Source organism: Malus sylvestris, chromosome 14 (genome assembly GCF_916048215.2).
Source record: "Malus sylvestris chromosome 14, drMalSylv7.2, whole genome shotgun sequence".
In the NCBI taxonomy this organism is placed as follows: Eukaryota; Viridiplantae; Streptophyta; class Magnoliopsida; order Rosales; family Rosaceae; genus Malus; species Malus sylvestris.
This window is the reverse complement of record NC_062273.1, coordinates 9197512-9223410: the sequence shown is the minus strand read 5'-3', so window position 1 is coordinate 9223410 and position 25899 is coordinate 9197512. Positions and strand designations below refer to the sequence as shown.

Sequence of the window (25899 nt, the reverse complement as noted above, 5' to 3'; positions counted from 1 at the left end):
TTCTTCATGCTCCAGCATGTACCGGTGAAATATCAAACATATAAAATTCTTAATATTAGAACTACATAAAATGCTTGACCATGTATTAGGAGTACATGCTCGATCATGTACTCGTAATACCAAAACTATTTCAACATATCAAATTCTTTTGAATTGTGTCAACATGGACTAGTGTGGTGTGTCTAAAGAACAAAATCTTATTTAAAAAATATTCAATATAAAGCAAATAAGTCTTTTAATATTAAAAATAAACAACCCAATTCTTGTCATAATTTTAATTGTTATTTAAAGTTAAACCGAATTGAGTTGTCAACAAGGGTATAGTAGTAATTTAACACATCACCAAAAGCGCCAATTTGACGCCAAGTATTCAAATTGGAGGGAAAACGGTAACATGTGCTTGCGGAGCCCTAATAAGAAAAATTAAAATTAAAATAAAATAAATAAATAAAAGGAAAAACGAATCTGTACATATTGCGATTGGAGCGCGGTGAGAAAATTAGAAACTTGAAAAACGAAAAATAACAAATATCAGAGAGAAAAAGCGGCCGTTTGAAATTTGAATCTCTCCCTCTTCTTTCTTCTCCGACCTCCATTGATTCTTCATCATTCATCGCTACACAGAGCAATTGATTTGTTGTGAAAGAGATGGCCAACAGATTCACGGCCGTTTGGGCCGACAATTTTGCACAGGAAATCGCCGCCGTCGATCGCTTTCTCACCCACTTCCCCATCGTCTCCTTCGACGCGGAGTTTCCCGGATTTCTCCGCAACACGCCCAGAAGTGCTTCCGACGCTCTCCGCTACCAAGATCTTCGCTTTAACGTCGATTCCCTCAAACTCATCCAATTGGGTATCACCCTCTTCGACGATCTCGGCAACATCGGGGGCACCTGGGAGTTCAATTTCCGGGGTTTTGACGAGGAAACCGACCCGCACGTCGCCGATTCCATCACCCTTCTCAAAGCCAACGGCTTGGATCTCGAGAAATTCCGGAAATTCGGAATCGACCCGGAGGTTTTCGAGGAGGGTTTTGCCGAGGTTTTGCGGATGCACAGAGGGCGCCTCTTATGGGTGAGCTTCCACGGCCTCTATGACTCGGCCTATGTGATGAAGCTCATGACCCGGAAGGCCATGCCGAGCTCACCTACCGAGTTCGCCGCGATGGCGGGAAATCTATTTGAGAGGGTGTGTGACCTGAAATTTATGGCCAAATTTTACCAGGGCCTGCTTGGGGGCGAATTTGGGCTCGAGAGGATGGCGAAAATCCTCCGAGTGCAGCGTTACGGCGATGCCCACCAAGCGGGTTCCGATAGTTTGTTAACGGCTGATGCATTTGTGAGGATGAGGGCTCAATTTGGGTTGAAGCCAGGGATGTATGAGGGGTTTCTATATGGGTTAAGTCCAAAGATTTGTGCTTCTTCTGATCCTTCTTCTGTACACAGGGTTAGAGCTCCTCCTGGTCAGGTTATCCTTGTCCCTGTTGTACCCACTAGACCTGTCATTCTCGTCCGCCACTCCTCCTCCTCCTCCCGTGATCAGTCCTTCCAGAGCCATCACAAGGCTTCGCCTATGCTCTATCCTTATCCTTCTCCAGCTCCGATGTTTATGCATAGGCCGATGTGCATTCCTTTTCATGCCTTGCCTCAAGCCCCTCCCCACTATCAGATTCAAATGTGAATTTGATGATGCATATAATGTGATAATGTCTCTGTTAGTTAGAATAGTTATATATGTTTTGGATAGATTAGTCGAATGTAAACTAGTTCATATGATGTCATTTTTTGTAACACTCGTCTAATTGTTCATACATGATTAATTTATTCATTCAATTAATGAAAATTCTATGGAATAAAAGCTGTTTCAGTCAGTTCAATTTTCTTATGCAGCACTTTCTGTTTGAAGTAATTATTGTTTTTATGTTTATTTTCACTTTGCCACTACCCTTTGTAATGCTTTCTATCTTTTGATATTTGGATCATTGAATGTTTATTTTCAGGGAATCTCTACTTTCCTGTTTTCCCATGTGGAAGATTTTGATGTATTGTGTTTGCATGAGACCAAACAGCAGGCAAGTATTTTAGTTCTTGTTGTTCTTCACAAAGCTTAAATTCTTGTCAATAATAAAGTTAACGTCTTGTTGTTCTACAGTCATGTTTTATTATTCCGACATCATATCTTGATCTGTGATTGGCAAAGAAATAACTCACTATTTGGCTTCTGAAAACTATTCCCTTTTATTGTGAAGAAATGGAACAAATTGCTTCTTTTATTTTTTTGTGTTTTAACATGATGGGCTATCTAAGGCTTAATGTTCATTCTCAAGAAGGCTCACCTATGAACAAGATTGAGTTCTTTTACGTAAATAATGCTGGATAACCTCTGTCCAATATCTCTTTTATGTACAACCGTGTATCAAGTTTCTTCGCTACTGTCACTTAATGTAATTTTGAGCATTATATAAGTAAACAGAATTCTTTGGTAGATTTTATTAAAAAATAAAAAGGTGGTCTTGTAGTGTACTTTTATGTACTACCATGTATCAAGGTTTCAATTTTATAGCAATTTCAGCTACATTAGTGATTGATGACCAGAATAGCATCAGTGGCTTCACAGTAGCTCCAAGGAATTCGAGAAGTGGAGGAGCATTGGGCTCTTTTTTAGATTGTGAGCAACCCAAGCAGTCCCTTAATGACTCATATCGATTTCAATTACATCAAAGATGTTCAAAGGATCAATGGGAGCTGGTGGGTACAACCAGGTCAACTCCTTGTAAACCTATTTGATATATATAAGTATAACCAAGAAAATAGGTTTACAAGGAGTTGACCTGGTTGTACACACAAAAGAAGTACTTTGATCCTATTAGACGGGGGATGGTGAAGAAGCTAGGACAGAAGGGTAGAGTTCAAGAGAGTAGAATGCGTTTAGGAACGTGGAATATAGGAACCTTAACGGGAAAATCTATGGAAGTAGTGGAAGTTATGGTGAGGAGAAGGATAAATATTATGTGCCTACAAGAAACTAAGTGGGTTGGTCTTAAGGCAAAGGATCTAGAAAACTCAGGGTTTAAGCTTGGGTATTCGGGCACAAATAGAACGAGAAACGGTGTTGGCATCATTGTGGACAAGACCTTGACACAAGATGTTGTAGATGTCAAGAGGGTAGGAGATAGAATCATGGCAATCAAGATTGTAATAGGACAAGAACTCATCAATGTGATTAGTGCGTACACACCTCAAGTAGGGTTGGATACGAGTTCGAAGGAGAAATTTTGGGAAGACCTTGGAGACTTGGTGCAAGGAATTGCTCAGACGGAGAAGTTATTTATAGGAGGAGATTTAAATGGACACGTGGGCAGGGAGACAGGCAACTATGGAGGTTTTCATGGTGGCCATGGTTTTGGGGAGAGAAATGAGGATGGGGAAGCTATCTTGGATTTTGCAATGGCATATGATCTCTTCTTAGCCAACACCTTCTTTAAGAAGAGAGAAGAACATGTGATCACCTACAAGAGTGGGTCGTCAAAAACACAAATAGATTTTCTTCTAATGAGAAAAGGGGATCGTATAACTTGTAAGGATTGCAAAGTTATACCGGGGGAGAGCTTGGCTAATCAACATCGCTTGTTGGTGATGGATGTACATATCAAAAGAGTGAGAAAAAAGAACAAGACTTGGAAGTGCCCAAAGACTAGATGGTGGAATCTAAAAGAAGAAAAACAAGTCATTTTCAAAGAGCAAGTAATCACCCAGTGTGTGTGGGATAGAGAGGGGGAAGCTAGCCAAATGTGGGATTCCATGGCTAGCTGTATTCGAAAAGTAGCAAAAGAGGTATTAGGAGAGTCCAAGGGCTTTGCTCCACACCAAAAGGAATCTTGGTGGTGGAATGAGGAGGTACAAACAAAGGTGAAGGCTAAGAAGGAATGTTGTAAAGCCTTATACAAGGATAGGACCGATGAAAATGGTGAAAGGTATAGAAGAGCAAAGCAGGAGGCGAAGAAAGCTGTGAGAGAAGCTAAGTTAGCGGCTTATGACGATATGTATAAGCGACTAGATACCAAAGAAGGAGAGTTGGATATCTATAAACTAGCTAGAGCAAGGGAAAAGAAGACAAGGGACCTAAACCAAGTGAGGTGCATCAAGGATGAGGATGGAAAGGTTCTTGCTACAGAGAACGCGGTCAAAGACAGATGGAGAGGTTATTTTCATAATCTTTTCAATGAAGGACATGAAAGGAGTACTCCTTTAGGGGAGTTGAGTAACTCAGAAGAGTGTAGAAACTACTCCTTTTATCGTCGAATCAGGAAGGAAGAAGTGGTTGTAGCTTTGAAGAAGATGAAGCATAGAAAAGCAATGAGCCCAGACGATATACCGATTGAAGTGTTGAAAGCCTTGGGAGAGACCGGTATAGCATGGCTCACTGACCTTTTCAATAGGATTTTGAAAACGAAGAAGATGCCAAACGAGTGGCGAAAGAGTAACTTGGTGCCTATTTACAAGAATAAGGGCGACGTACAAAATTGCATGAACTATAGGGGTATTAAGCTAATGAGTCATATAATGAAGCTCTGGGAGAGAGTCATTGAGCATAGATTGAGGCAAGAGACACGGGTTTCGGACAACCAATTCGGGTTCATGCCAGGGCGCTCAACCATGGAGGCAATCTATCTCTTACGAAGATGGGAAAAAGGATTTACACATGGTCTTTATAGATTTGGAAAAAGCGTATGATAGGGTCCCAAGAGACATTCTTTGGAGGATTTTAGAGAAGAAAGGAGTACGAGTAACATATATCCAAGCTATAAAGGATATGTATGAAGGAGCAAAGATTGCCGTAAGAACTCATGAAGGACAAACCGAAAGCTTCCCCATAACTGTAGGATTACATCAAGGCTCATCCTTAAGTCCTTACCTTTTTGCGTTGGTAATGGATGAGTTAACAGGACATATTCAAGATGATATTCCTTGGTGTATGCTTTTCGCAGATGATATAGTGTTGATAGATGAAACTCAGGAAGAGGTAAATGCGAAGCTTAACCTTTGGAGAGAAGTGTTGGAATCTAAAGGTCTTCGCCTAAGCCGATCAAAGACAGAATATATGGAGTGCAAATGGAGGCCAAAATGAGTTAGGGGTGAGGATCGGAGATCAGGAAATACCAAAAAGCGACCGTTTTCGCTACCTAGGATCTATCTTGCAAAAGAACGGAGAATTAGATGGAGATCTCAACCATAGAATACAAGCTGGATGGATGAAGTGGAAGAGTGCATCCGGCGTGTTGTGTGATCGTCGTATGCCACTGAAGCTTAAGGGAAAATTTTATAGGACGGCAATAAGGCCGACGATGCTGTATGGTACAGAATGTTGGGCGGTGAAGCACCAACACGTACACAAAATGGGTGTAGCGGAGATGAGGATGCTTCGTTGGATGTGTGGGCACACGAGAAAGGATAAGATTAGAAATGAGGATATCCGAGGTAAAGTAGGAGTAGCCGAAATTGAAGGAAAACTAACAGAAAATCGGTTACGGTGGTTTGGATATGTGCAAAGAAGGCCTACTGACGCTTCGGTTAGAAGATGCAACTACGGGACAGAGGTTCAGGGCCGAAGGGGTAGAGGAAGACCTAGGAAAACTTTGGAAGAGACTCTAAGAAGAGACTTAGAGTACTTGGATCTAACGGAGGACATGACACAGGATCGAGTACAATGGCGTTCTAAGATTCATATAGCCGACCCGACTCAGTGACTTGGATTTTTCAAGTCTCCAATCGAGAAGTTTTCCCCACTCGGGAAATTAAGGGAACACTAACTCAACCTACATGCTCCACTCACAAAGCTTCAATATACAAGCTTCAACAAAAGAAAAATTCAAAGAACTTAGTGAAGAAGGCTTTGGTGTATTTAACACAATACGTTGAAATGAAACAAAGCTTATTTATTGATATCTCTAAGAAGTTACAAATATGTACATATACACGAGTCAAAATAAACAAACAAGAGGGAGCCTTCACAAAGGTTGCTTAGGAGAAGTCTCAGCAGTCGGCAGAGCCCCAGAAAGAGAAGGCACCGAAGGGGGATCATTCGGAGCCTCAGTACTGGACAGCACCCTAGAAGGAGGAGGCATCCGAGGTTGATCATTTGGAGCTTCATTACGCGGTACAGCCCCAGAAGACGAAGGCAATAAATGCCTTTGGAACAAACTCACAAACCTCTGATGATCATGTAAAATCTGACCATCAGATTCCTTCATCTGGTCAAGCTTCCTCTTCATGTTTGTAGCAGTCATGAGCGAGCCGGTGCAACTGTTTATTCTCATGCTTGAGCCCTCTAATCTCCCGTTTGAGACTCATCACTTCAGCCGCCAATGATTCAACTTGGCGGGTTCGAGTAAATAAGCGTTAGGCCATATTAGACACAGAACCTGCACACTGAACACTAAGAGCCAGAGAATCCTTAACAGCCAACTCATCAGACCGTTTGGAAAGTAGTCTGTTATCTTTGGGAGTGAGAAGGTTCCTGGCCACCACCGCAGCGGTCATATCATTCTTCATCACGGAATCCCCAACGGTAAGAGGACCAGTAGGGGATAAGAAGGATGGGCGTCATATGTTGTCTGGAGAAGGCGTGGCTGCCTCTTCAACAAGGTTCAAGTCAAAACGACGGTCGAAGGGGCCAGACATTTTCAAAGGTGTTGAAGAGAAAAGAGGTTGGACAAATCAAGATCTTAGAAATGCAAGAAGGGAGCTTCTACTGGTGGAGATTCAATTGTGCTTTGGAACTTAATACCAGCCTCTATAAAAATCCGCACTCGATGGAGCTTCAGAAATCAAAGAGGCGCCTGCTCAGAAATCGAAAAGGCGTTTGCTTTCTCAAAAGTTGGGCTGCTCAGAGACCACGAGGGCCGATCTTAGGAATCGAAGAGGCGTTTGCTTTCTCAAAAGCTGGGCTGCTCAAAGACCACGAAGGTCGATCGCAGAAATCGAAGAGGCGCTTGCTTTCTCAAAAGCTGGGCTGCTCAGAGACCACGAGGGCCGATCTCAGAAATCGAAGAGGCACCTGCTTTTTCAGCCTTGTCAGCACCTGTCACATGCACACTCAACTTTGTGGAAATTACGGGCATTCTGTCGAAGATTTCTAGTGAAGTAGAAAGCACGTGAATGTTACTGTTCAATCATTCACTTTCCACACGCAACATCAACTCACGGGTACCACAGATAACTTTGCCAAAAATCTCTGACAAAGTTTAGACACGTGAAGCTTGCAGCTCCCATTACATCGCTATGACCAAGAAGGGTAAAAGAATAGCAAAGAAACAGCACTAACAAAGTTTAGACACATAAATTTTGAAGGTCTAGCTACCATATTATTACCCACAAGGGTAAAGGAACAGGACCATTGCTGGATAATTGGAAAGTCCCTGTGGGTCAACCTCTGTGCTCCGTGGCAAGGTAGACTAGCAAACAGGCCTAACCTTTACTCACATTCGAGAAAACACTCCCAACAAGATTGCTTGCTTCAAGATCGAAGAGGCATCGTCCTCCAAATCTCGAGAGCCAGACTCCCAACATGATTACTTTCTCAAAAAGCGACGAGACACCGCTCTCCGAATCTCGAGAGCCAGACTCCTAGCAGGATTGCTTTCTCAAAAATCGAAGAGGCACTGTTCTCCGAATCTCGAGAGACAGATCCCCGACAGGATTCCTTGTTCGAAAACCGAAGAGGCACCGCTTTCTCAACTTCGAGAGCCCCTTAGATAAAGCTTGTCTGTAATCCTCACATCGCTTTCTCAACTTTGAGAGCCAGATCTCCTTGGATAAAGCTTGTTTGTAATCTCCACACGTAACATCAGCTTTTCAAATACCACAGACTACTTTTTCAAAGTGCTCTGACAGAGTTAAAACACGTGAAGTTGGCAGCTCCCACTACCGTGCTATGACCAAGCAGGGTAAAAGAATAGTATTACTCCTTGTTAGGGAGACTCCTATATATGTCGACCTCCATCCTCAACGGACAGGCAGACCTGCAAAAATGCTCAACCCTTCCTCATATCTGAAAGGGCACTCCCAACGAAGCCTCTCGAATTACTCAGCTTTCTTTCCCCCCGAGAATACCTCTGCAAACAAGCTACACTAGAGCAAGAATATCTCATATCATCCGGGTTAAAAGCAAGAGTATCCCATATCATGCTTTTTCCCTGTCTTTTCCTTTGGCCTTGTTCTTACCTGCAAGACAAGGAGAAAGAGAGCAATCAGTCAGCACTTGGAATCAAGCTTCCCGTCCGGAACTGACTGCCTGGAACCCCATTGCTCTCGAGTACTCATCTTCAACATTTTATGCTTCCCGAGAAGATACCACATCTGCCTGAGGAACAAATAGGGCAAGTGAGAAGGATACAAGGAAGCATATGGAGACAAGCGCAACAGAACACGTGCCGATACATCCACTACTTTGTCAACAGCAAAAGTATCCCATATCAGCAGGGTCGAACGTACTCTAGATTTGATGGACTTGTTTTGACCCTCAAATTCTTCAGTCGGCCTTATACTCTGGCGGAAACAAGAAAACCCTCCAGCTCAGTTCAAGAATAAGCCTGTGGAAAGGTACTTCTTCAAAAGCAAAAGTATCTCATATCACCTTTTTTCCTTTTCTTCTCTTTATCCTTCATGCTACCTGCAAGATAAGGAGAAGGATAACAATCAGCCGAAACTCGAAATCAAACTTCTGATATGGGACTGATTGCTTGGAGCTCTGATTGCTTACCTTGTCTGTCACCTCTTTCAGCAGATCCCCTAGCTCGGCGACTTGGGGAACTCCTACTACATGGTTTGTATCGCGCTTGACCAAGCCTGAAACTAAAAGTAAGCGTCAAGTGAAATTGATACATTACCTTGTGCATCTCCACCAGTTAAAGATACCACCCCTAGAGGGAGGAAGAGTACTTCCAAAGAAGATACCACATCTACCTATGAGACAGATAAGGCAAGTGAAGATGATACCACACTTCGGTACTTAAAAGTTTCGTGATTACGAGATCATTCTTCCACAATATTTCCTAATGTCATTTGTACTAAATCATTCACTTGTACTCACTAAAGGAGAGCTTGAACCTATATACTGTGTAAACCCTTCACAATTAATGAGAACTCCTTTACTCCGTGGACGTAGCCAATCTGGGTGAACCACGTACATCTTGTGTTTGCTTCCTGTCTCTATCCATTTACATACTTATCCACACTAATGACCGGAGCAATCTAGCGAAGATCACAAACTTAATATTTAAGATGATATTCTTTGGTGTATGCTTTTCGCAAACGATATAGTGTTGATAGATGAAACGTAGGAAGGGGTAAACGCGAAGCTTAACCTTTGGAGAGAAGTGTTGGAATCTAAAGGTCCTCGCCTAAGCCGATCAAAGACAGAATATATGGAGTGCAAGTTCAGTGCAAACGGAGGCCAAAATGAGTTAAGGGTGAGGATCGGAGATCAGGAAATACCAAAGAGCGACCGTTTTCACTACCTAGGATCTATCTTGCAAAAGAACGGAGAATTTGATGGAGATCTCACCCATAGAATACAAGCTGGATTGATGAAGTGGAAGAGTGCATCCGGCGTGTTGTATGACCGTCGTAGGCCACTGAAGCTCAAGGGAAAATTTTATAGGACGGCGATAAGGCCGGCAATGCTGTATGACATAGAATGTTGGGCGGTGAAGCATCAACACGTAGGTGTAGTGGAGATGAGGATGCTTCGTTGGATGTGTGGGCACACGAGAAAGGATAAGATTAGGAATGAGGATATCCGAGGTAAAGTAGGAGTAGCCGAAATTGAAGGAAAGAGGAGAGAAAATCGGTTACGGTGGTTTGGACATGTGCAAAGAAGGCCTACTGACGCTCCGGTTCGAAGATGTGACCACGGGACAGAGGTTCAGGGCCGAAGGGGTAGAGGAAGACCTAGGAAAACTTTGGAAGAGACCCTAAGAAAAGACTTAGAGTACTTGGATCTAACGGAGGACATGACACAAAACCGAGCGCAATGGCGTTCTAGGATTCATATAGCCGACCCCACTTAGTGGGAAAAGGCTTTGTTGTTGTTGTTGTATACTTATATATGTCATGTATCTACGGCATCTGCGCTGATTTTATTCATCATTTTTTGTTGGGTAATTTGCAAATACTTTGTTATTATTTGATTGAATTTTTCAGGAAGAATGTGTCGAAAGCAATGAGTTTGAGATTGAGAGTATCAAGTATGACCGACATGAGTCAAGGCAATGACAGTTCAGCAACTCAGAACAACCCTGAGGTAAACATTCCAAGTCCTAATTTTTTGTCAGTCAAATCGGAATGTTCCTTTTATCAAGTATATGGTATTGACCAATATGAAATGGTGGCTTTGAGTTGTAAATGCTATGTTTACACAATGTCTTATACAATGGTTTGAAACTTTAAATTTACTGCCAGGAACTTTGGGATATCTGCCAAGGTCATAAATGTGAGCTTGTCTCTGGCTTGAAACAGCTTTCCCAAAGGGAAGATTATGATGCAGGTGTTTGCAATAGTCAAAACTACAGGCAAGGATTTTGGTTCTTATTTCTTTTTAAAGATAAAATTCTTGCTGATAATACAGTCGACAAATTGATATTCTGCAATTACTTTTTATTACTCTGATATCATATCCTGTTCTGTGATTGGCAAAGAAATAACTGACTCTTTGGCTTCTGAAATACTTTGCCCTTTTACATGTTGAGCATTGATTGAATTTAACGCAACGCTAACCTAAGAATAGAATTCAATTTTTGTGGCTAAACAAAGGTCAACTTTTTGTGTTTATTCAATCTCTCTTTTATGTATAACCCATGTTTCAAGGTTGCTTTGCTACTCGCACTTATATAATTATGTTCAATTTATATGAAAAAAGAATTCCTTGGTGGAATTATACAAGAAATAGAAAGTGAGCTTTCAGTGTAATGCATGCCAATTACTAGTAAGCATTCCCTACTTTGAACTCTTAGGTAGTTGGAAGATACTGTGCAAGTTTGTTGTATGAGGTATATACTTTGTTTTGGCCCCTGTTCTATGGTAGCAGCCACAATTTCAAAGATTTAGAATATTTGAGATGGGAAAATCCTCATGTGTGTGTTTTAGAGCTGATATAGAATATTTCTTTCTAGCTGGGACAACCTTATGACATTAGAGTCCTTCTGAGATTGACCACAACTTTACAAGACATGTTTTGAACCCATCTTTCTTATAGCATATTGTGAAAAGGTTGCTGATAGTTATCCATGAGAATAGCTTCTGGTGTAGTATTTGCAAGCTCGGTTATTCAGGAACTGCGGTTACTTCTCAGGTATGTTGCGTTCTTTTTTCTTACTGGCAGTTATATGTGTTTAGGAAATCAAGCATTTAACAATCGTTGCTTGTTAAATGTGTAACTCTCAGCATTGTGGCTCTTCGTTTTTTGGGTAAAACATTGTGGCTCTTTAATGTCCTGTAAAGTTCATTTTTGTGAAAATGCTTTAACCAAATGTAGAATCAAATGCGAAATATCTTTTGATTGAAATGGCGGGGGATGTCGTTTGTTATTGCTGTAATGAGAAATCACAGACAGTTCGCAATGAAGAAGAGATGGCAATGGAAGGTAGCACGAGCGCAAGTAGTGATGGGAGCAGGAATTCGAGATGCGGACACGAACACTGATTATCATTTACCAGAGAAGAAGGATGATGAAGACTTTTAAGGCTTGGCTGAAATTAATTGTTTACATATTCTATTTGTGAACTTTTGTTAAAGGTTTCTTTTTAAGGAGTTTTATTGAGATCCTAAGATGTGGCGTGCATATATATAAACTGTGATTACAGGCAAGTAATCTTTGGATGAATTTTCATGCTGAGCATTGATTGAATCTAAGGCTTGAAAGTTTATTCTCATAAACGCTTCTCTAAGAATAGGATTCCATTTTTGTTAGTAAACAAAGGTCAATTGTTTGTATTTATTTCAATCTCTCTTTTATTTATATTCCATGTTTCAAGGTTGCTTTGCTACTCACACTTAAATAATTTTGATCAATTTATATTAAAAAAGAATTCCTTGGTGGAATTTATACAAGAAATAGAAGGTGACCTTTCAGTGTAATGTATACCAATTACTAGTAAGCATTCCCTACTTTAAAGTCTTAGGTAGTTGGATCATAATGTGCATGTTTGAGGTCTGCAATCCGCTCTTTCGAAGATTTATTCTATTCAAAACTTTGGATAATTATCGTAATATGTGCGCAGGTGATATAAAATATTTCTTTCTAGTTGGTACAACCAAGATAAATCTGACAACCTTTGTCCTTCTGAAATTAACTATAAGATGAGGTTTGAACCCTTCTTTATTATAGCACATTCTGTGAAAATTTAATATGTTTGGTACTAGGAGAATGATGTTGAAGATGAAAAGGTGTCTGATAAATGGCTATGAGAATTGCTTCTGGACACTTAGTGTTGGTTATTCAGGAACTGTGATTATTTCTCAGGTATGTTGCATTCTTTCTTCTTGAAGGCAGTTATTTCTGTTTGTTATAATGTATGACAGTCTTGATTTATGCCTGTATTGTGGATCTTTAATGTACTGTTAACTCCACTTAATGTTTAGTTTTGATCACCAATTTATTTGTGTGAATTTTTTTTAACAAAATGTAGGTTCCAGCCCAATAGTGAACCAAAAAAAATTGATAGAAACAGATAAGTTTAATGAAATCTGTTTTCTAGGAAGTTCAAGAACATTTTAAAGGGAATGTGATTTTGAGGGTAGCTAGTTTAGCCTTATGCCAATTTGGAAATGTTTCGAGCAATGACTTTGCTTATTATTAAGAATGATATGGTTACGATTAATTATATACATCTTTACTATCAATTGCTTCTTTATTTAAATACCACTATTCATTTTTGCTTTTATAGTGCTATTTAAATTGGCTTTTGTTCTTTGACAGATAAAGCCATGTTCAGTCATACATGGCCTTTGCTTACCAATCATGATAGTGAGGGGCAGGTTGTAAGAGAAGAGTTTGATTCAGTGGATATGTTCCTAATTCTGGAGATGGTTTGAGAAGCTGGTAAATAAATTCAAGCCATTTGCAGCCTATTTCGAGGATGCAGTATTAAAGATGCCTTGTTGACTAACAGTTCTGTTTTCTTTTTTAGTAAAATAGGAGTACGGAGTGGGATCATCTCTCAGTAGTTACATGACAGTAAGTGCACTCACATTTCCCCTTCTATTGGAGGACAAATACTCTTTCATTGATTCATTCAATGTATGAAGCAATTTTAAATGCTTATGAGCGCTTTCATTTTAATTCAGGAGCCAGAAAAGTCAAAACCTGTCATTTTAAGGTTAAAACATTCGTCGAGTAGAACTTTTCTAGGAGAACAAAGGTGCCACGAAGAAGGAGAAGCTGTCAATTGAATCCACTGAGGTTTCAGCCTTTCAGGTGCTGTGAAAAATAGAGTGGATTCTCATAATTGAGTGTATATTCATATTTTTTCCAGTCTAGGTTAAACATAACGAAGATGACTGGTTCTACTTGTACCGTTGTTATATGTCTAGGGGAGAAGCTTTTATAGACTTGGAGGACGGTATCTTCAGAAATTATTAATACTAATGTCAAACTGATGATAATGCATCTGAACCATGGATAGCTTTTGCACCCTCGAAACCTCAGAAAGATTGGTTTCCTTATAATCCAAGAAACATGAAGCTTATACTGCTTACTAGGGATGCTAAATTTGTTAAGCTTATATTCTGGAATGCCAATGGTTTAAGTGCATTACTGAAGTAAGAAGGACGTTTTGCTTTGCAGCTCCACAAAAGGGAAGATTTTGATGTAATGTGTTTGCAGGAGACAGACGCGCAGGCAAGTATCACAGTTTTTATTTTTCAATTTATCATTTATGCATACTCCGAGTATCAAGGTTTGCTTCCCTACTGCCACTCATCTAAATTCGATCATCTAGTAAAAAAAAATATTCGTGGTTGAATTTATCAAAAAATATAAGGTGATGTTTTAAGGTACTGCAATGCTTTACTGCAAAACCGCGAAATATGCATGTCAAGTACTAGCCAAGCATTCTTGTAGCATATTGTGAAAAGGTTGCTGATAGTGACCTATGAGAAAAGCTTCTGGATATGTAGCATTTGCAAGCTCGGTTATTCAGGAACTGCGATTATTTCTTGGGTATGTTGCATTCTTTTTTTCTTACTGGCGGTTACGTGTGTTTAGGAAATCAAGCATTAACTAGCGTTGCTTGTTAAATGTATAACACTCTGCATTCTGGCTCTTTGTTATTTTTGGTAAAACATTGTGGCTCTTTAACCAAATGTAGATCAAACGCGAAATGTCTTTTGATTGAAATGGCAGGGGATGTCCTTTGTTAATGATGTAATGAGAAGTCACAGGCAATTCGCAATGAACAAGTGAAGGCAATGGAAGGTACCACGAGCGCAAGTAATGACGGGAGCAGGAGATGGGAGTTGCAGACACGGCCACTGATTATCATTTTCCAGAGAAGAAGAATGCCGAAGACTTTCTGTGAACTTTTGTTACAGGTTTTCTTTTTGTCGAGTTTTGTTGAGATCCTAAGATGTGGCATGCATACGTATAAAACTGTGATTACAGGCAAGTAATCTTCGGATGAAATATAACTAGATTTTCATATTCTTTGTTCGATCTTTAATTTTTCAGCATCGTACGTAATATCAACTCTAACGCTGAGTCGATCATTAGAGCAAATTTTTCTCAATGACATTACCATAGAAGCATCGCGATCACAATCCATTCGGATATTATTAAGTACCTTACAAAGTTCTGAGCATACGCGTACAAATTTTGTCAAAACTGAGGACTCTAAAGTCCCGAATATCTTGTGTATACGGTGAAACTACAAGAGAGCAGCGCTTGGACAATTTGGAAATGAAATAGACTCAAAGGGGTGTGGTATCAACGATGGCTTCTAAAATCTTCTTTTCCAGTTCTTGTTCATTGATCCACATGGAACTCTTGCGTCGCAGCAGTTCTTTCTCGTCTTTTTTCATCTCTTCTTTCCGTTTTTCCTTCATCTTCCAATTCTCAAGCTTCTCTGCTCTTTCTTTCAACTGTGCATTAAGACAAATCAAAACACGTAAGACAAGTGCAAGAAACATAGAAGCAGTGTCGAACAAGAAAAGAAAAAATAACCGGTTCTCCTTCCTTCCTCTCGAGGACATTGGTTGGATTTCAATCAAGTACAAAATTGTCATTTATTTATGTAACCCGCCAAGGTAGATTCGCATGCCGCAGTTAATCATGTGAATTTACATTAGATATTCAAAACTTGCGTACTTAACAAAGAACAGATCCCACATGTCCCTACCAAAACCACATCAAAGGAAGTTGCATCCGCATCTGATAGACTTAATCTTTTCATCCAAGTGGTGAAATCTTGACTACATAAGGAGAGAGAGAGTTGGAAAAGCTTGAACCCCGTGTGCACTCTAAAAGGAGAACTCTACCAAGGAAACTGAAAACGACGACTTCACCTTCTACCCCAAAGAAAACACCACTTTACCACACACCACTATGACTATTTTCTTTAAATGATCAAGTAAATCTGACAATTGATACATTTAAGTTCACCCAAAATTTGTTAATCATCATTATTCATGTTATTACAGTATGAGCTTGGATTGTTAAACGAAAATTATGAAGACACCAGTATCAAATATATTTTTTATAGTTCATGAAATCAATGACAATGAACATTTTCTCAAGTTTAAGTTGGTACAGGAATGGAAACTAAACGGATAACATTCTAAGATGCCAAACCAGAATTTCGATCAACGCTTAACAAGGAAATTTATTAATTCTTGCAGAACATATTTCACCATTGAACATTTATAGACTACCAGCCTATTGTTCTAATCAAACACTAAGTTAAACACATTGATTTGGACTCAATCTGAGGACCTTCTTAAAAGCTTTCTTTTTTTCCGTAAGAAACAATTTGTTAAAAGGAAAATGAAAGAGTACAAAACAGGGGAGAAATAGAAAAAATTAAACCTAAAACTATCTCAAGGTTTCCCAGGAATACAAATCAATGTCTGGTTTTACTTTTTACGTAATGAACTTTGTTTTGAGATCAGGGTCAGAATGCACCATGCACGTTATCGATGAATAGACTGAAGTACTGTCCGAATAGTTGGATGCACAACAGCACAAATCGATCCATTATGAATGTCTTACTTTCTAATGCTTTTTATGGGTAAACATCTCAACATAAATAGCAAAGACACTAACATATTAATCTATGCTAATTTCTAACTACAGGACCATTAGTTATTGCCCTCAAATTTCATATCTTCTTAATCTGCATCTAAATTCAATAAAACGAGGAAAAAAAAAACTATCATCTAGCTTTTCTCCTATTAAATCTTCCCAATTTCTCCCAGAAAACAAACTGAAAAACCAAAAAACAAAGGATTCAAGTGTTCTCATTCTTTTCATCTTTCCATCCACAAAACTGATAATCAAAAGTTCAAAACGAAATAGAAATTTGAATTTGAAGCAAACACAAACCCACCGAATAATGTTTTGACCCAACGCCAAACTCAAATGATTTACTTTTCCCTTTTTCATATTTTCTCTGAAACTTAACCAATTCAAATTCTACTCTGCCCTCCCATTTGCACATGACAACCCCTAAAAACAAAACCCAGATCCTAGATTTCAAAATCAATTCAAAACCCATAAACTTCCTTCCATTTCACACTCTCAGCAACCAAACAACAACAACAACAACAACAACAAAGCATTTTCCCACTAAGTGGGGTCAGCTATGTGAATCCTAGAACGCCATTGCGCTCGGTTTTGTGTCATGTCCTCCGTTAGATCCAAGTACTCTAAGTCTTTTCTTAGGGTCTCTTCCAAAGTTTTCCTAGGTCTTCCTCTACCCCTTCGGCCCTGAACCTCTGTCCCGTAGTCACATCTTCGAACTGGAGCGTCAGTAGGCCTTCTTTGCACATGTCCAACCCACTCATTCCTAATCTTATCCTTTCTCGTGAGCACACACCTCCAACGAAGCATCCTCATCTCCGCTACACCCATTTTGTGTACGTGTTGATGCTTCACCGCCCAACATTCTGTGCCATACAACATCGCCGACCTTATTGCCGTCCTATAAAATTTTCCCTTGAGCTTCAGTGGCATATGACGGTCACATAACACGCCAGATGCACTCTTCCACTTCATCCATCCCGCTTGTATTCCATATATTCTGTCTTTGATCGGCTTAGGCGAAGACCTTTAGATTCCAACACTTCTCTCCAAAGGTTAAGCTTCGCATTTACCCCTTCCTGAGTTTCATCTATCAACCCTATATCGTCTGCGTAAAGCATACACCAAGGACTAACATCTTGAATATGTCCTGTTAACTCATCCATTACCAATGCAAAAAGGTAAGGACTCAAGGATTGTTGATGCACAAAATCAGTGAGGACTTTGGTACAACAGGAAGTATTAACTTTGTGACCTTCGCTAGATTGCTTCGGTCATTAGTGTGGATAAGTATGTAAAAGGATAGAGACAGGAGAGCAAACACAAGATGTACGTGGTTCACCCAGATTGGCTACGTCCACGGAGTAGAGGAGTTCTCATTAATTGTGAAGGGTTTACACAAGTACATAGGTTCAAGCTCTCCTTTAGTGGGTACAAGTGAATGATTTAGTACAAATGGCATTAGGAAATATTTTGGGAGAATGATCTCCTTTTATAGAACAGAGTTTCTAGCCTTGTTCTGACATTGACACGTGTCGTGTTGTGATTGGCTTTCGATGTTGACACGTGTCGCGCTATGATTGACTTCTGATGTCGACACGTGTTGCTCTGTGATTGGCCTCCTGGTTGGAAGGGAAGCTCCTCGGTTGGGGACTTGCAAGATCCAAGCCGCTGAGTAATCACGAAACTTCTAAGTACCGAAGTGTGGTATCGTCTTCACTTGCCAAATCAGGAGTTTGATTTCGAGTTCCGGCTGATTGTTCTCATTCTCCTTATCTTGCAGGCAGCATGAAGGATAAAGAGAAGAAAAGAAGAAGAGATGATATAAGATACTTTTCCTTTTGAAGAAGTAACTTTCCACAAGCTTATTCTTGAATTGGGTTGGAGGGTTTTCTGGTTACCTCCAGAGTATAAGGCTGACTGAAGAATTTGAGGGTCAAAACAAGTCCACCAAATCTAGAGTACGTTCGACCCTGCTGATATGGGATACTTTTGTTGTTGACAAAGTAATGAAAGTATCGGCACGTGTTTTGTTACGCTTGTCTCCACATGCTTCCTTGTATCCTTCTCACTTGCCCTATCTGTTTCTCAGGCAGATGTGGTATCTTCTCTGGAAGCATAAGATGTTGAAGATGAGTACTCGAGAGCAATGCCAGGTAAGTAATCAGGTAAGGGGTTCCAGGCAGTCAGTTCCTGACTGGAAGCTTGATTCCAAGTGCTGATTGATTGCTCTCTTTCTCCTTGTCTTGCAGGTAAGAACAAGGCCAAAGGAAAAGAAGGGAAAAGCATGATATGGGATACTCTTGCTTTTAACCCTGATGATATGAGATATTCTTGCTCTGGTGTAGCTTGTTTGCAGAGGTATTATCGGGGGGAAAGAAAGCTGAGTATTTCGAGAGTCTTCGTTGGGAGTGCCCTCTCAGATATGAGGAAGGGTTGAGCATTTTTGCATGTCTGCCTGTCCGTTGAGGATGGAGGTCGACATAAATAGGAGTCTCCCTAACAACAAGTAGTAATGCTATTCCTTTACCCTTCTTGGTCATAGCACTGTAGTGGGAGCTGCCAGCTTCACGTGTTTTAACTCTGTCAGAGCACTTTGAAAAAGTGGTCTGTGGTATCTAGAAAGCTGATGTTGCGTGTGAAGATTACAGACAAGCTTTATCCAATGAGATCTGGCTCTCGAAGTGGAGAAAGCGATGCCTCTTTGGTTTTCAAACAAGCGATCCTGTCGGGGATCTGGCTCTCGAGATTCAGAGAACGGTGCTTCTTCGATCTTTGAGAAAGCAATCCTGCTAAGAGTCTGACTCTTGAAATTTGGAGAGCAGTGTCTCTTCGATTTTTGAGAAAGTAATCATGTTGAGAGTCTGGCTCTAGAGATTCAGAGGACGGTACGTCTTCGATTTTGGAGCAAGCAATCTTGTTGGGAGTGTTTTCTCGAATGTGAGTAAAGGTTGGGCATTTTTGCTAGTCTACCTTGCCACGGAGCACAGAGGTTGACACACAGGGACTTTCCAATTATCCAGCAGTGGTGTTGTTCCTTTACCCTTATGGGTAATAATATGGTAGCTAAACCTTCAAAATTTATGTGTCTAAACTTTGTTAGTGCTGTTTCTTTGCTAATCTTTTACCCTTCTTGGTCATAGCGATGTAGTGGGAACTGCAAGCTTCACGTGTCTAAACTTTTTCAGAGATCTTTGGCAAAGTTATCTGTGGTACCCATGAGCTGATGTTGCATGTGGAAAGTGGATGATTGAACAGTAAGATTCACGTGCTTTCTACTTCACCAGAAATCTTCGACAGATTGCCCATAATTTCCGCAAGGCTGAGTGTGCATGTGACAAGTGCTGACAAGGCTGAGAAAGCAGGTGCCTCTTCGATTTCTGAGATCGGCCCTCGTGGTATCTGAGCAGCCCAGCTTTTAAGAAAGCAAGCGCCTCTTTGATTTTTGAGATCGGCCCTCATGGTCTTTGAGCAGCCCAGCTTTTGAGAAAGTAAACGCCTCTTCGATCTCTGAGATCGGCCCTCGTGGTCTCTGAGCAGCCCAGCTTTTGAGAAAGCAAACGCCTCTTCGATCTCTGAGCAGGCGCCTCTTCGATTTCTGAAGCTCCGTCGAGTGCAGATTTTTATTGAGGTTGGCATTAAGTTCCAAAGCACACTTGAATCTCCACAAGTAGAAGCTCCCTTCTTGCACTTCTAAGATCTTGATTTGTCCGACCTCTTCTCTCTTCAACACCTTTGAAAATGTCTGGCCCTTCCGACCGTCGTTTTGACTTGAACCTTGGTGAAGAGGCAGTCGCACCTTCTCCAGACAACATATGGCGCCCATCCTTCTTATCCCCTACTAGTCCTCTTACCGTTGGGGATTCCGTGATGAAGAATGATATGACCGCTGCGGTGGTGGCCAGGAACATTCTCACTCCTAAAGATAACAGACTTCTTTCCAAACGGTCTGATGAGTTGGGTGTTAAGGATTCTCTGGCTCTTAGTGTTCGGTGTGCAGGTTCTGTGTCGAATATGACCCAACGCCTATTTGCTCGAACCTGCCAAGTTGAATCATTGGCGGCTGAAATGATGAGTCTCAAGCAGGAGATTAGAGGGCTCAAGCATGAGAATAAACAGTTGCACAGGCTCGCACATGACTATGCTACAAACATGAAGAGGAAGCTTGACCAGGTGAAGGAATCTAATGGTCAGATTTTACTTGATCATCAGAGGTTTGTGGGTTTGTTCCAAAGGCATTTATTGCCTTCGTCTTCTGGGGTTGTACCGCGTAATGAAGCTCCAAATGATCAGCCTCCGATGCCTCTTCCTTCTAGGGTTCTGTCCAGTACGGAGGCTCCGAGTGATCACCCTCCGGTGCCTTCTCTTTCTGGGGCTTTACCGACTGCTGAGACTTCTCCTAAGCAACCTTTGTGAATGCCCCCTCTTGTTTGTTTATTTTGACTCATGTATATGTACATATTTGTAACTTATCGGAGATATCAATAAATAAGTTTTGCTTCATTTCAACGTATTGTGTTAAATACACCAAAGCCTTCTTCACTAAGTTCTTTGAATTTTTCTTTTGTTGAAGCTTTGTGAGTGAAGCATGTAGGTTGAGGTAGTGTTCCCTTAATTTCTCGAGTGAGGAAAACTTCTCGGTTGAAGACTTGAAAAGTCCAAGTCACTGAGTAGGGTCGACTATATGAATCTTAGAACGCCATTGTGCTCGGTCCTGTATCATGTCCTCAGTTAGATCCAAGTACTCTAAGTCTTTTCTTAGAGTCTTTTCTTAGAGTCTCTTCCAAAGTTTTCCTAGGTCTTCCTCTACCCCTTCGGCCATGAACCTCTATCCCGTAGTCGCATCTTCTAACCGGAGCGTCAGTAGGCCTTCTTTGCACATGTTCAAACCACCGTAACCGATTTTCTCTCAGCTTTCCTACAATTTCGGCTACTCCTACTTTACCTCGGATATCCTCATTCCTAATCTTATCCTTTTTCGTGTGCCCACACATCCAACGAAGCATCCTCATCTCTGTTACACCCATTTTGTGTACGTGTTTGATGCTTCACCGCCTAACATTCTGTGCCATACAGCATCGCCGGCCTTATTGCCGTCCTATAAAATTTTCCCTTGAGCTTCAGTGGCATACGGCGGTCACACAACACGCCGGATGCACTCTTCCACTTCATTCATCCAGCTTGTATTCTATGGTTGAGATCTCCATCTAATTCTCCGTTCTTTTGCAAGATAGATCCTAGGTAGCGAAAGCAATCGCTCTTTGGTATTTCCTGATCTCAGATCCTCACCCCTAACTCATTTTGGCCTCCATTTGCACTGAACTTGCACTCTATATATTCTGTCTTTGATCGGCTTAGGCGAAGACCTTTAGATTCCAACACTTCTATCCAAAGGTTAAGCTTCACATTTACCCCTTCCTGAGTTTCATCTATCAACACTATATCGTCTGCGAAAAGCATACACCAAGGAATATCATCTTGAATATGTCCTGTTAACTCATCCATTACCAACGCAAAAAGGTAAGGACTTAAGGATGAGCCTTGATGTAATCCTACAGTTATGGGGAAGTTTTCGGTTTGTCCTTCATGAGTTCTTACAGTAGTCTTTGCTCCTTCATACATATCCTTTATAGCTTGGATATATGCTACTCGTACTCCTTTCTTCTCCAAAATCCTCCAGAGAATGTCTCTTGGGACCCTATCATACGCTTTTTCCAAATCTATAAAGATCATGTGTAAATCTTTTTTCCCCTCTCTATATCTTTCCATCAATCTTCGTAAGAGATAGATTGCCTACATGGTTGAGCGTCCTGGCATGAACTCAAATTGGTTGTCCGAAACTCGTGTCTCTTGCCTCAATCTATGCTCAATGACTCTCTCCCAGAGCTTTATTGTATGACTCATTAGCTTAATACCCCTATAGTTCATGCAATTTTGTACGTCGTCCTTATTCTTGTAGATAGGCACCAAAGTGCTCTTTCGCCACTCATTTGGCATCTTCGTTTTCAAAATCCTATTGAAAATGTCAGTGAGCCATGCTATACCTCTCCCAAGACTTTTCACACTTCGATTGGTATATCATCTAGGCCCACTGCTTTTCTATGCTTCATCTTCTTCAAAGCTACCACTTCTTCCTTCCTAATTCGACGATAAAAGGAGTAGTTTCTACACTCTTCTGAGTTACTCAACTCCCCTAAAGAAGTACTCCTTTCATGTCCTTCATTGAAAAGATTATGAAAATAACCTCTCCATCTGTCTTTGACCGCATTCTCTGTAGCAAGAACATTTCCATCCTCATCCTTGATGCACCTCACTTGGTTTAGGTCTCTTGTCTTCTTTTCCCTTGCTCTAGCTAGTTTATAGATATCCAACTCTCCTTCTTTGGTATCTAGTCGCTTATACATACCGTCATAAGCCACTAACTTAGCTTCTCTCACAGCTTTCTTCGCCTCTTGCTTCGTTCTTCTATACCTTTAACCATTTTCATCGGTCCTATCCTTGTATAAGGTTATACAACATTCCTTCTTAGCCTTCACTTTCGTTTGTACCTCCTCATTCCACCACCAAGATTCCTTTTGGTGTGGAGCAAAGCCCTTGGACTCTCCTAATAACTCTTTTGCTACTTTTCGGATACAACTAGCCATGGAATCCCACCTTTGGCTAGCTTCCCCCTCTCTATCCCACACACACTAGGTGATTACTTTCTCTTTGAAAATGGTTTGTTTTTCTCCTTTTAGGTTCCACCATCTAGTTCTTGGGCACTTCCAAGTCTTGTTCTTTTTTCTCACTCTTTTGATATGTACATCCATCACCAACAAATGATGTTGATTAACCAAGCTCTCTCCCGGTATAACTTTGCAATCCTTACAAGTTATACGATCCCCTTTCCTCATTAGAAGAAAATCTATTTGTGTTTTTGATGACCTACTCTTGTAGGTGATCACATGTTCTTCTCTCTTCTTAAAAAAGGTGTTGGCTAAGAAGAGATCATATGCCATTGCAAAATCCAAGATAGCTTCCCCATCCTCGTTTCTCTCCCCAAAACCATGGCCACCATGAAAACCTCCATAGTTGCCTATCTCCTTGCCCACATGTCCATTTAAATCTCCTCCTATAAATAACTTCTCCGTCTGAGCAATTCCTTGCACCAAGTCTCCAAGGTCTTCCCAAAATTTCTCCTTCGAACTTGTATCCAACCCTACTTGAGGTGCGTACGCACTAATTACATTGATGAGTTCTTGTCCTATTACAATCTTGATTGCCATGATTCTATCTCCTACCCTCTTGACATCTACAACATCTTGTGTCAAGGTCTTGTCCACAATGATGCCAACACCGTTTCTCGTTCTATTTGTGCCCGAATACTAGAGTTTAAACCCTGAGTTTTCTAGATCCTTTGCCTTAAGACCAACCTACTTAGTTTCTTGTAGGCACATAATATTTATCCTTCTCCTCACCATAACTTCCACTACTTCCATAGATTTTCCCGTTAGGGTTCCTATATTCCACGTTCCTAAACGCATTCTACTCTCTTGAACTCTACCCTTCTGTCCTAGCTTCTTCAACCTCCCCCATCTAATAGGATCAAAATACTTCTTTTGTGTGTCCTGTGTAAAGTTGATAGGAGCGTATGCTCCCAAACAACTTTGAGTGGAGTCGTTCGAAAAAAAGTTTATATGGCCCCCTAGCTCATTTAACACTGCATCCGGGTGCCGATGGAGATACAGCGACCCTTGCTCACTTATCACTGTGCTCGGGCCACACAGCGCGCCACTTACGGGTGACGCCCTAGCTTTAGCACGATTTCGTTCTGGATTCATTTTCATAAAGATTCGACGTAAACCAGGAGTGTCGGCTGTCGACTACCTCACGCCCTCCCCCTCCTCCTTTATCCGGGCTTGGGACCGGCAATATAAGATAAACTTACACAGGCGAAGTTTCTCTCAGCAACCAAACACCGGAGCAAAATCAAAATCAGAGAAAAATCATATTGCACATACCAGCGTTTGCTGGAACTCCTGCTCGGCAACCTCACGCTGTTGGGCGCGGACCTTTGCAACCTCCGCCTTGAGCCTCTTGCGCTCCTCGTTCTGGAGCCTAAGGGCTTCTTTACGAGCCTCGTCCTTGCGAAGCTTATCAAGCCTCATGAGCTCGACCTCCTTGATGTACTCCTTGCGGACCTCCTTGACCTGCTTGGTGTAGTCTCGGCGGAGGTGTGCAAGCTTGGCCTCCGCCTCCTTGGGGTCCTTGGGGGCCTCCCAACACCCAACGAAGGAATTGGGTTCCGTGTACTGGTGGTTCTGCTGGTGGCTGTTGTGATGCGTTGGCTTTGTGCTTGTGGAGAAGGACCGCAGGCACAGTCTGCAGTACAATGAGCGAGAGGTGGTTGCCATTTTTGTGCGCTTTGTCACTGTTGAGAGCATAGTTAGTTAAAAAAACACATCTGTATGTATTTTTTTTTTTTTTTAAATATGCCTGTATCTGGCATGGTTCAAAAGACATGAAAAGAAATCACAATTTCTTCAGCTCAAACGTATAATACTGTATTATACAACTTAAAAAAGGGCAACAAACTGGGAAAATAAATCAAATTGGAACACTTCATCATTATATATATATGAAGAGACTAACCTGCAAATGAAATGTTGTTGAGTCCTGCAGAATAAAGAACAAACTATTATAAGCATGCATTTGATAGTATTGAAAATCAACTAATAATTTAGGTAATTAGTTGACTGAAGTTGCTTTAAAAATCCAAACTTTATGACCTGAATGTTGAATATTCTAGAATCTACATGACAGTACAGCTAATAAACAGATTAATTAACTTAATTTCATTAGCAGAAATCTAAGAGTTTTAGGGTTTCAGCCACAAATTCGTAAGAATTTGATGACATTTGGTACACACTCATACATATTAAGGAACAAATTGACTAAAAAATGATTATGTTAGAAACTTTTCAAAGCCCAAAAAGAAAAAACCCTAAATTGATATGAAACCCTAGAAAAATACCCACCAAATCACAGCTCAAACTTGACCAAAATCATGATCAAAACTTAAAATGAAACAAAAACCCCCAACAGATTTTAACCCATAAAATAACTGAGTGAGACAGTGAAAGAGTGAGAGCAATCGTATGAGAGAGTGGAAGAGAAAAAGAGAGCTCTGGAGAGGGAGAGGTTCACCTCAGTGCGTGTGTGTGTGAGCAGAGCTCGGTCGCAAACCAGGAAGCGCTTGAAAGCGCAGAGTACCAGAGGAGGCCTAGAGTATATTGGGCTAATCACATAGAAATCTTGGCATGGGCACCCCTTTTTTGGGCACACTATTAAAAACATTTTGTTTTTACTTTAAAATGAAAAAAATGAAATTTGTTTGATTGCTATTTTCGTTTCTCAGTTAAAAAAAATTAAAATAAAAAACAATAAAGTAGTCAAAGTTAATTTTAAAAATTCAAAAACGTCGTTTTTGTTATGAAATGTGGTATGAATGTCACACATGCGTTTATGTAAGAAAACTAACCAAAATAGACTTTGGTGAATGCATTAAATGAAAATGTCATAGAAAGGTGAAATATTTTCTTTTTGTATGTAAGAAATTGTCGGATCAAA

At 40.7% G+C, this 25899-nt stretch overlaps 2 protein-coding genes across 13 annotated transcripts; one reads left to right on the top strand and one right to left on the bottom strand.

The window, feature by feature from the left end:
* The first annotated feature begins 449 nt into the window (after positions 1–449).
* On the top strand, positions 450–14700 carry LOC126600608 (probable CCR4-associated factor 1 homolog 5). Of its 11 annotated transcripts, none has more exons than XM_050267199.1 (9): positions 450–1188; positions 2000–2071; positions 2595–2761; positions 10203–10302; positions 10461–11349; positions 11607–13098; positions 13187–13233; positions 13344–13473; positions 13843–14700. In XM_050267199.1, exons 1-5 carry the CDS (start codon positions 649–651, stop codon positions 10665–10667), a joined length of 1086 nt encoding a protein of 361 aa, XP_050123156.1. In that variant the 5' UTR covers positions 450–648; the 3' UTR covers positions 10668–11349; positions 11607–13098; positions 13187–13233; positions 13344–13473; positions 13843–14700. The 11 variants fall into 11 exon arrangements, with proteins under 11 accessions (XP_050123156.1, XP_050123155.1, XP_050123151.1 ...); XM_050267198.1 differs by having other exon boundaries at positions 11533–13098; XM_050267194.1 differs by having other exon boundaries at positions 10461–12519; positions 12976–13098.
* A 62-nt stretch (positions 14701–14762) lies between these two features.
* LOC126600613 (uncharacterized) lies at positions 14763–25621 on the bottom strand. 2 transcript variants are annotated; one of them, XM_050267208.1, is made up of 4 exons: positions 25477–25621; positions 24922–24945; positions 24291–24700; positions 14763–15134 (listed from the first exon to the last, which is right to left on the bottom strand). In XM_050267208.1, exons 3-4 carry the CDS (start codon positions 24681–24683, stop codon positions 14964–14966), a joined length of 564 nt encoding a protein of 187 aa, XP_050123165.1. In that variant the 5' UTR covers positions 24684–24700; positions 24922–24945; positions 25477–25621; the 3' UTR covers positions 14763–14963. The 2 variants fall into 2 exon arrangements, with proteins under 2 accessions (XP_050123165.1, XP_050123164.1); XM_050267207.1 differs by lacking the exons at positions 24922–24945; positions 25477–25621 and having other exon boundaries at positions 24291–24728.
* Positions 25622–25899: the final 278 nt, after the last annotated feature.

Excerpts from the sequence above, each read along its gene's own strand:
- LOC126600613 (XM_050267207.1), bottom strand. The coding sequence starts at position 24,713 with ATGCTCTCAACAGTGACAAAGCGCACAAAAATGGCAACCACCTCTCGC. Across the intron at positions 15,135-24,290 it reads AGGAGTTCCAGCAAACGCTG|TTGAAAGAAAGAGCAGAGAA; the intron begins GTATGTGCAATA and ends CTTAATGCACAG.
- LOC126600608 (XM_050267199.1), top strand. The coding sequence starts at position 649 with ATGGCCAACAGATTCACGGCCGTTTGGGCCGACAATTTTGCACAGGAA. Across the intron at positions 1,189-1,999 it reads CGGGAAATCTATTTGAGAGG|GGAATCTCTACTTTCCTGTT; the intron begins GTGTGTGACCTG and ends GTTTATTTTCAG. Across the intron at positions 10,303-10,460 it reads CAACTCAGAACAACCCTGAG|GAACTTTGGGATATCTGCCA; the intron begins GTAAACATTCCA and ends ATTTACTGCCAG.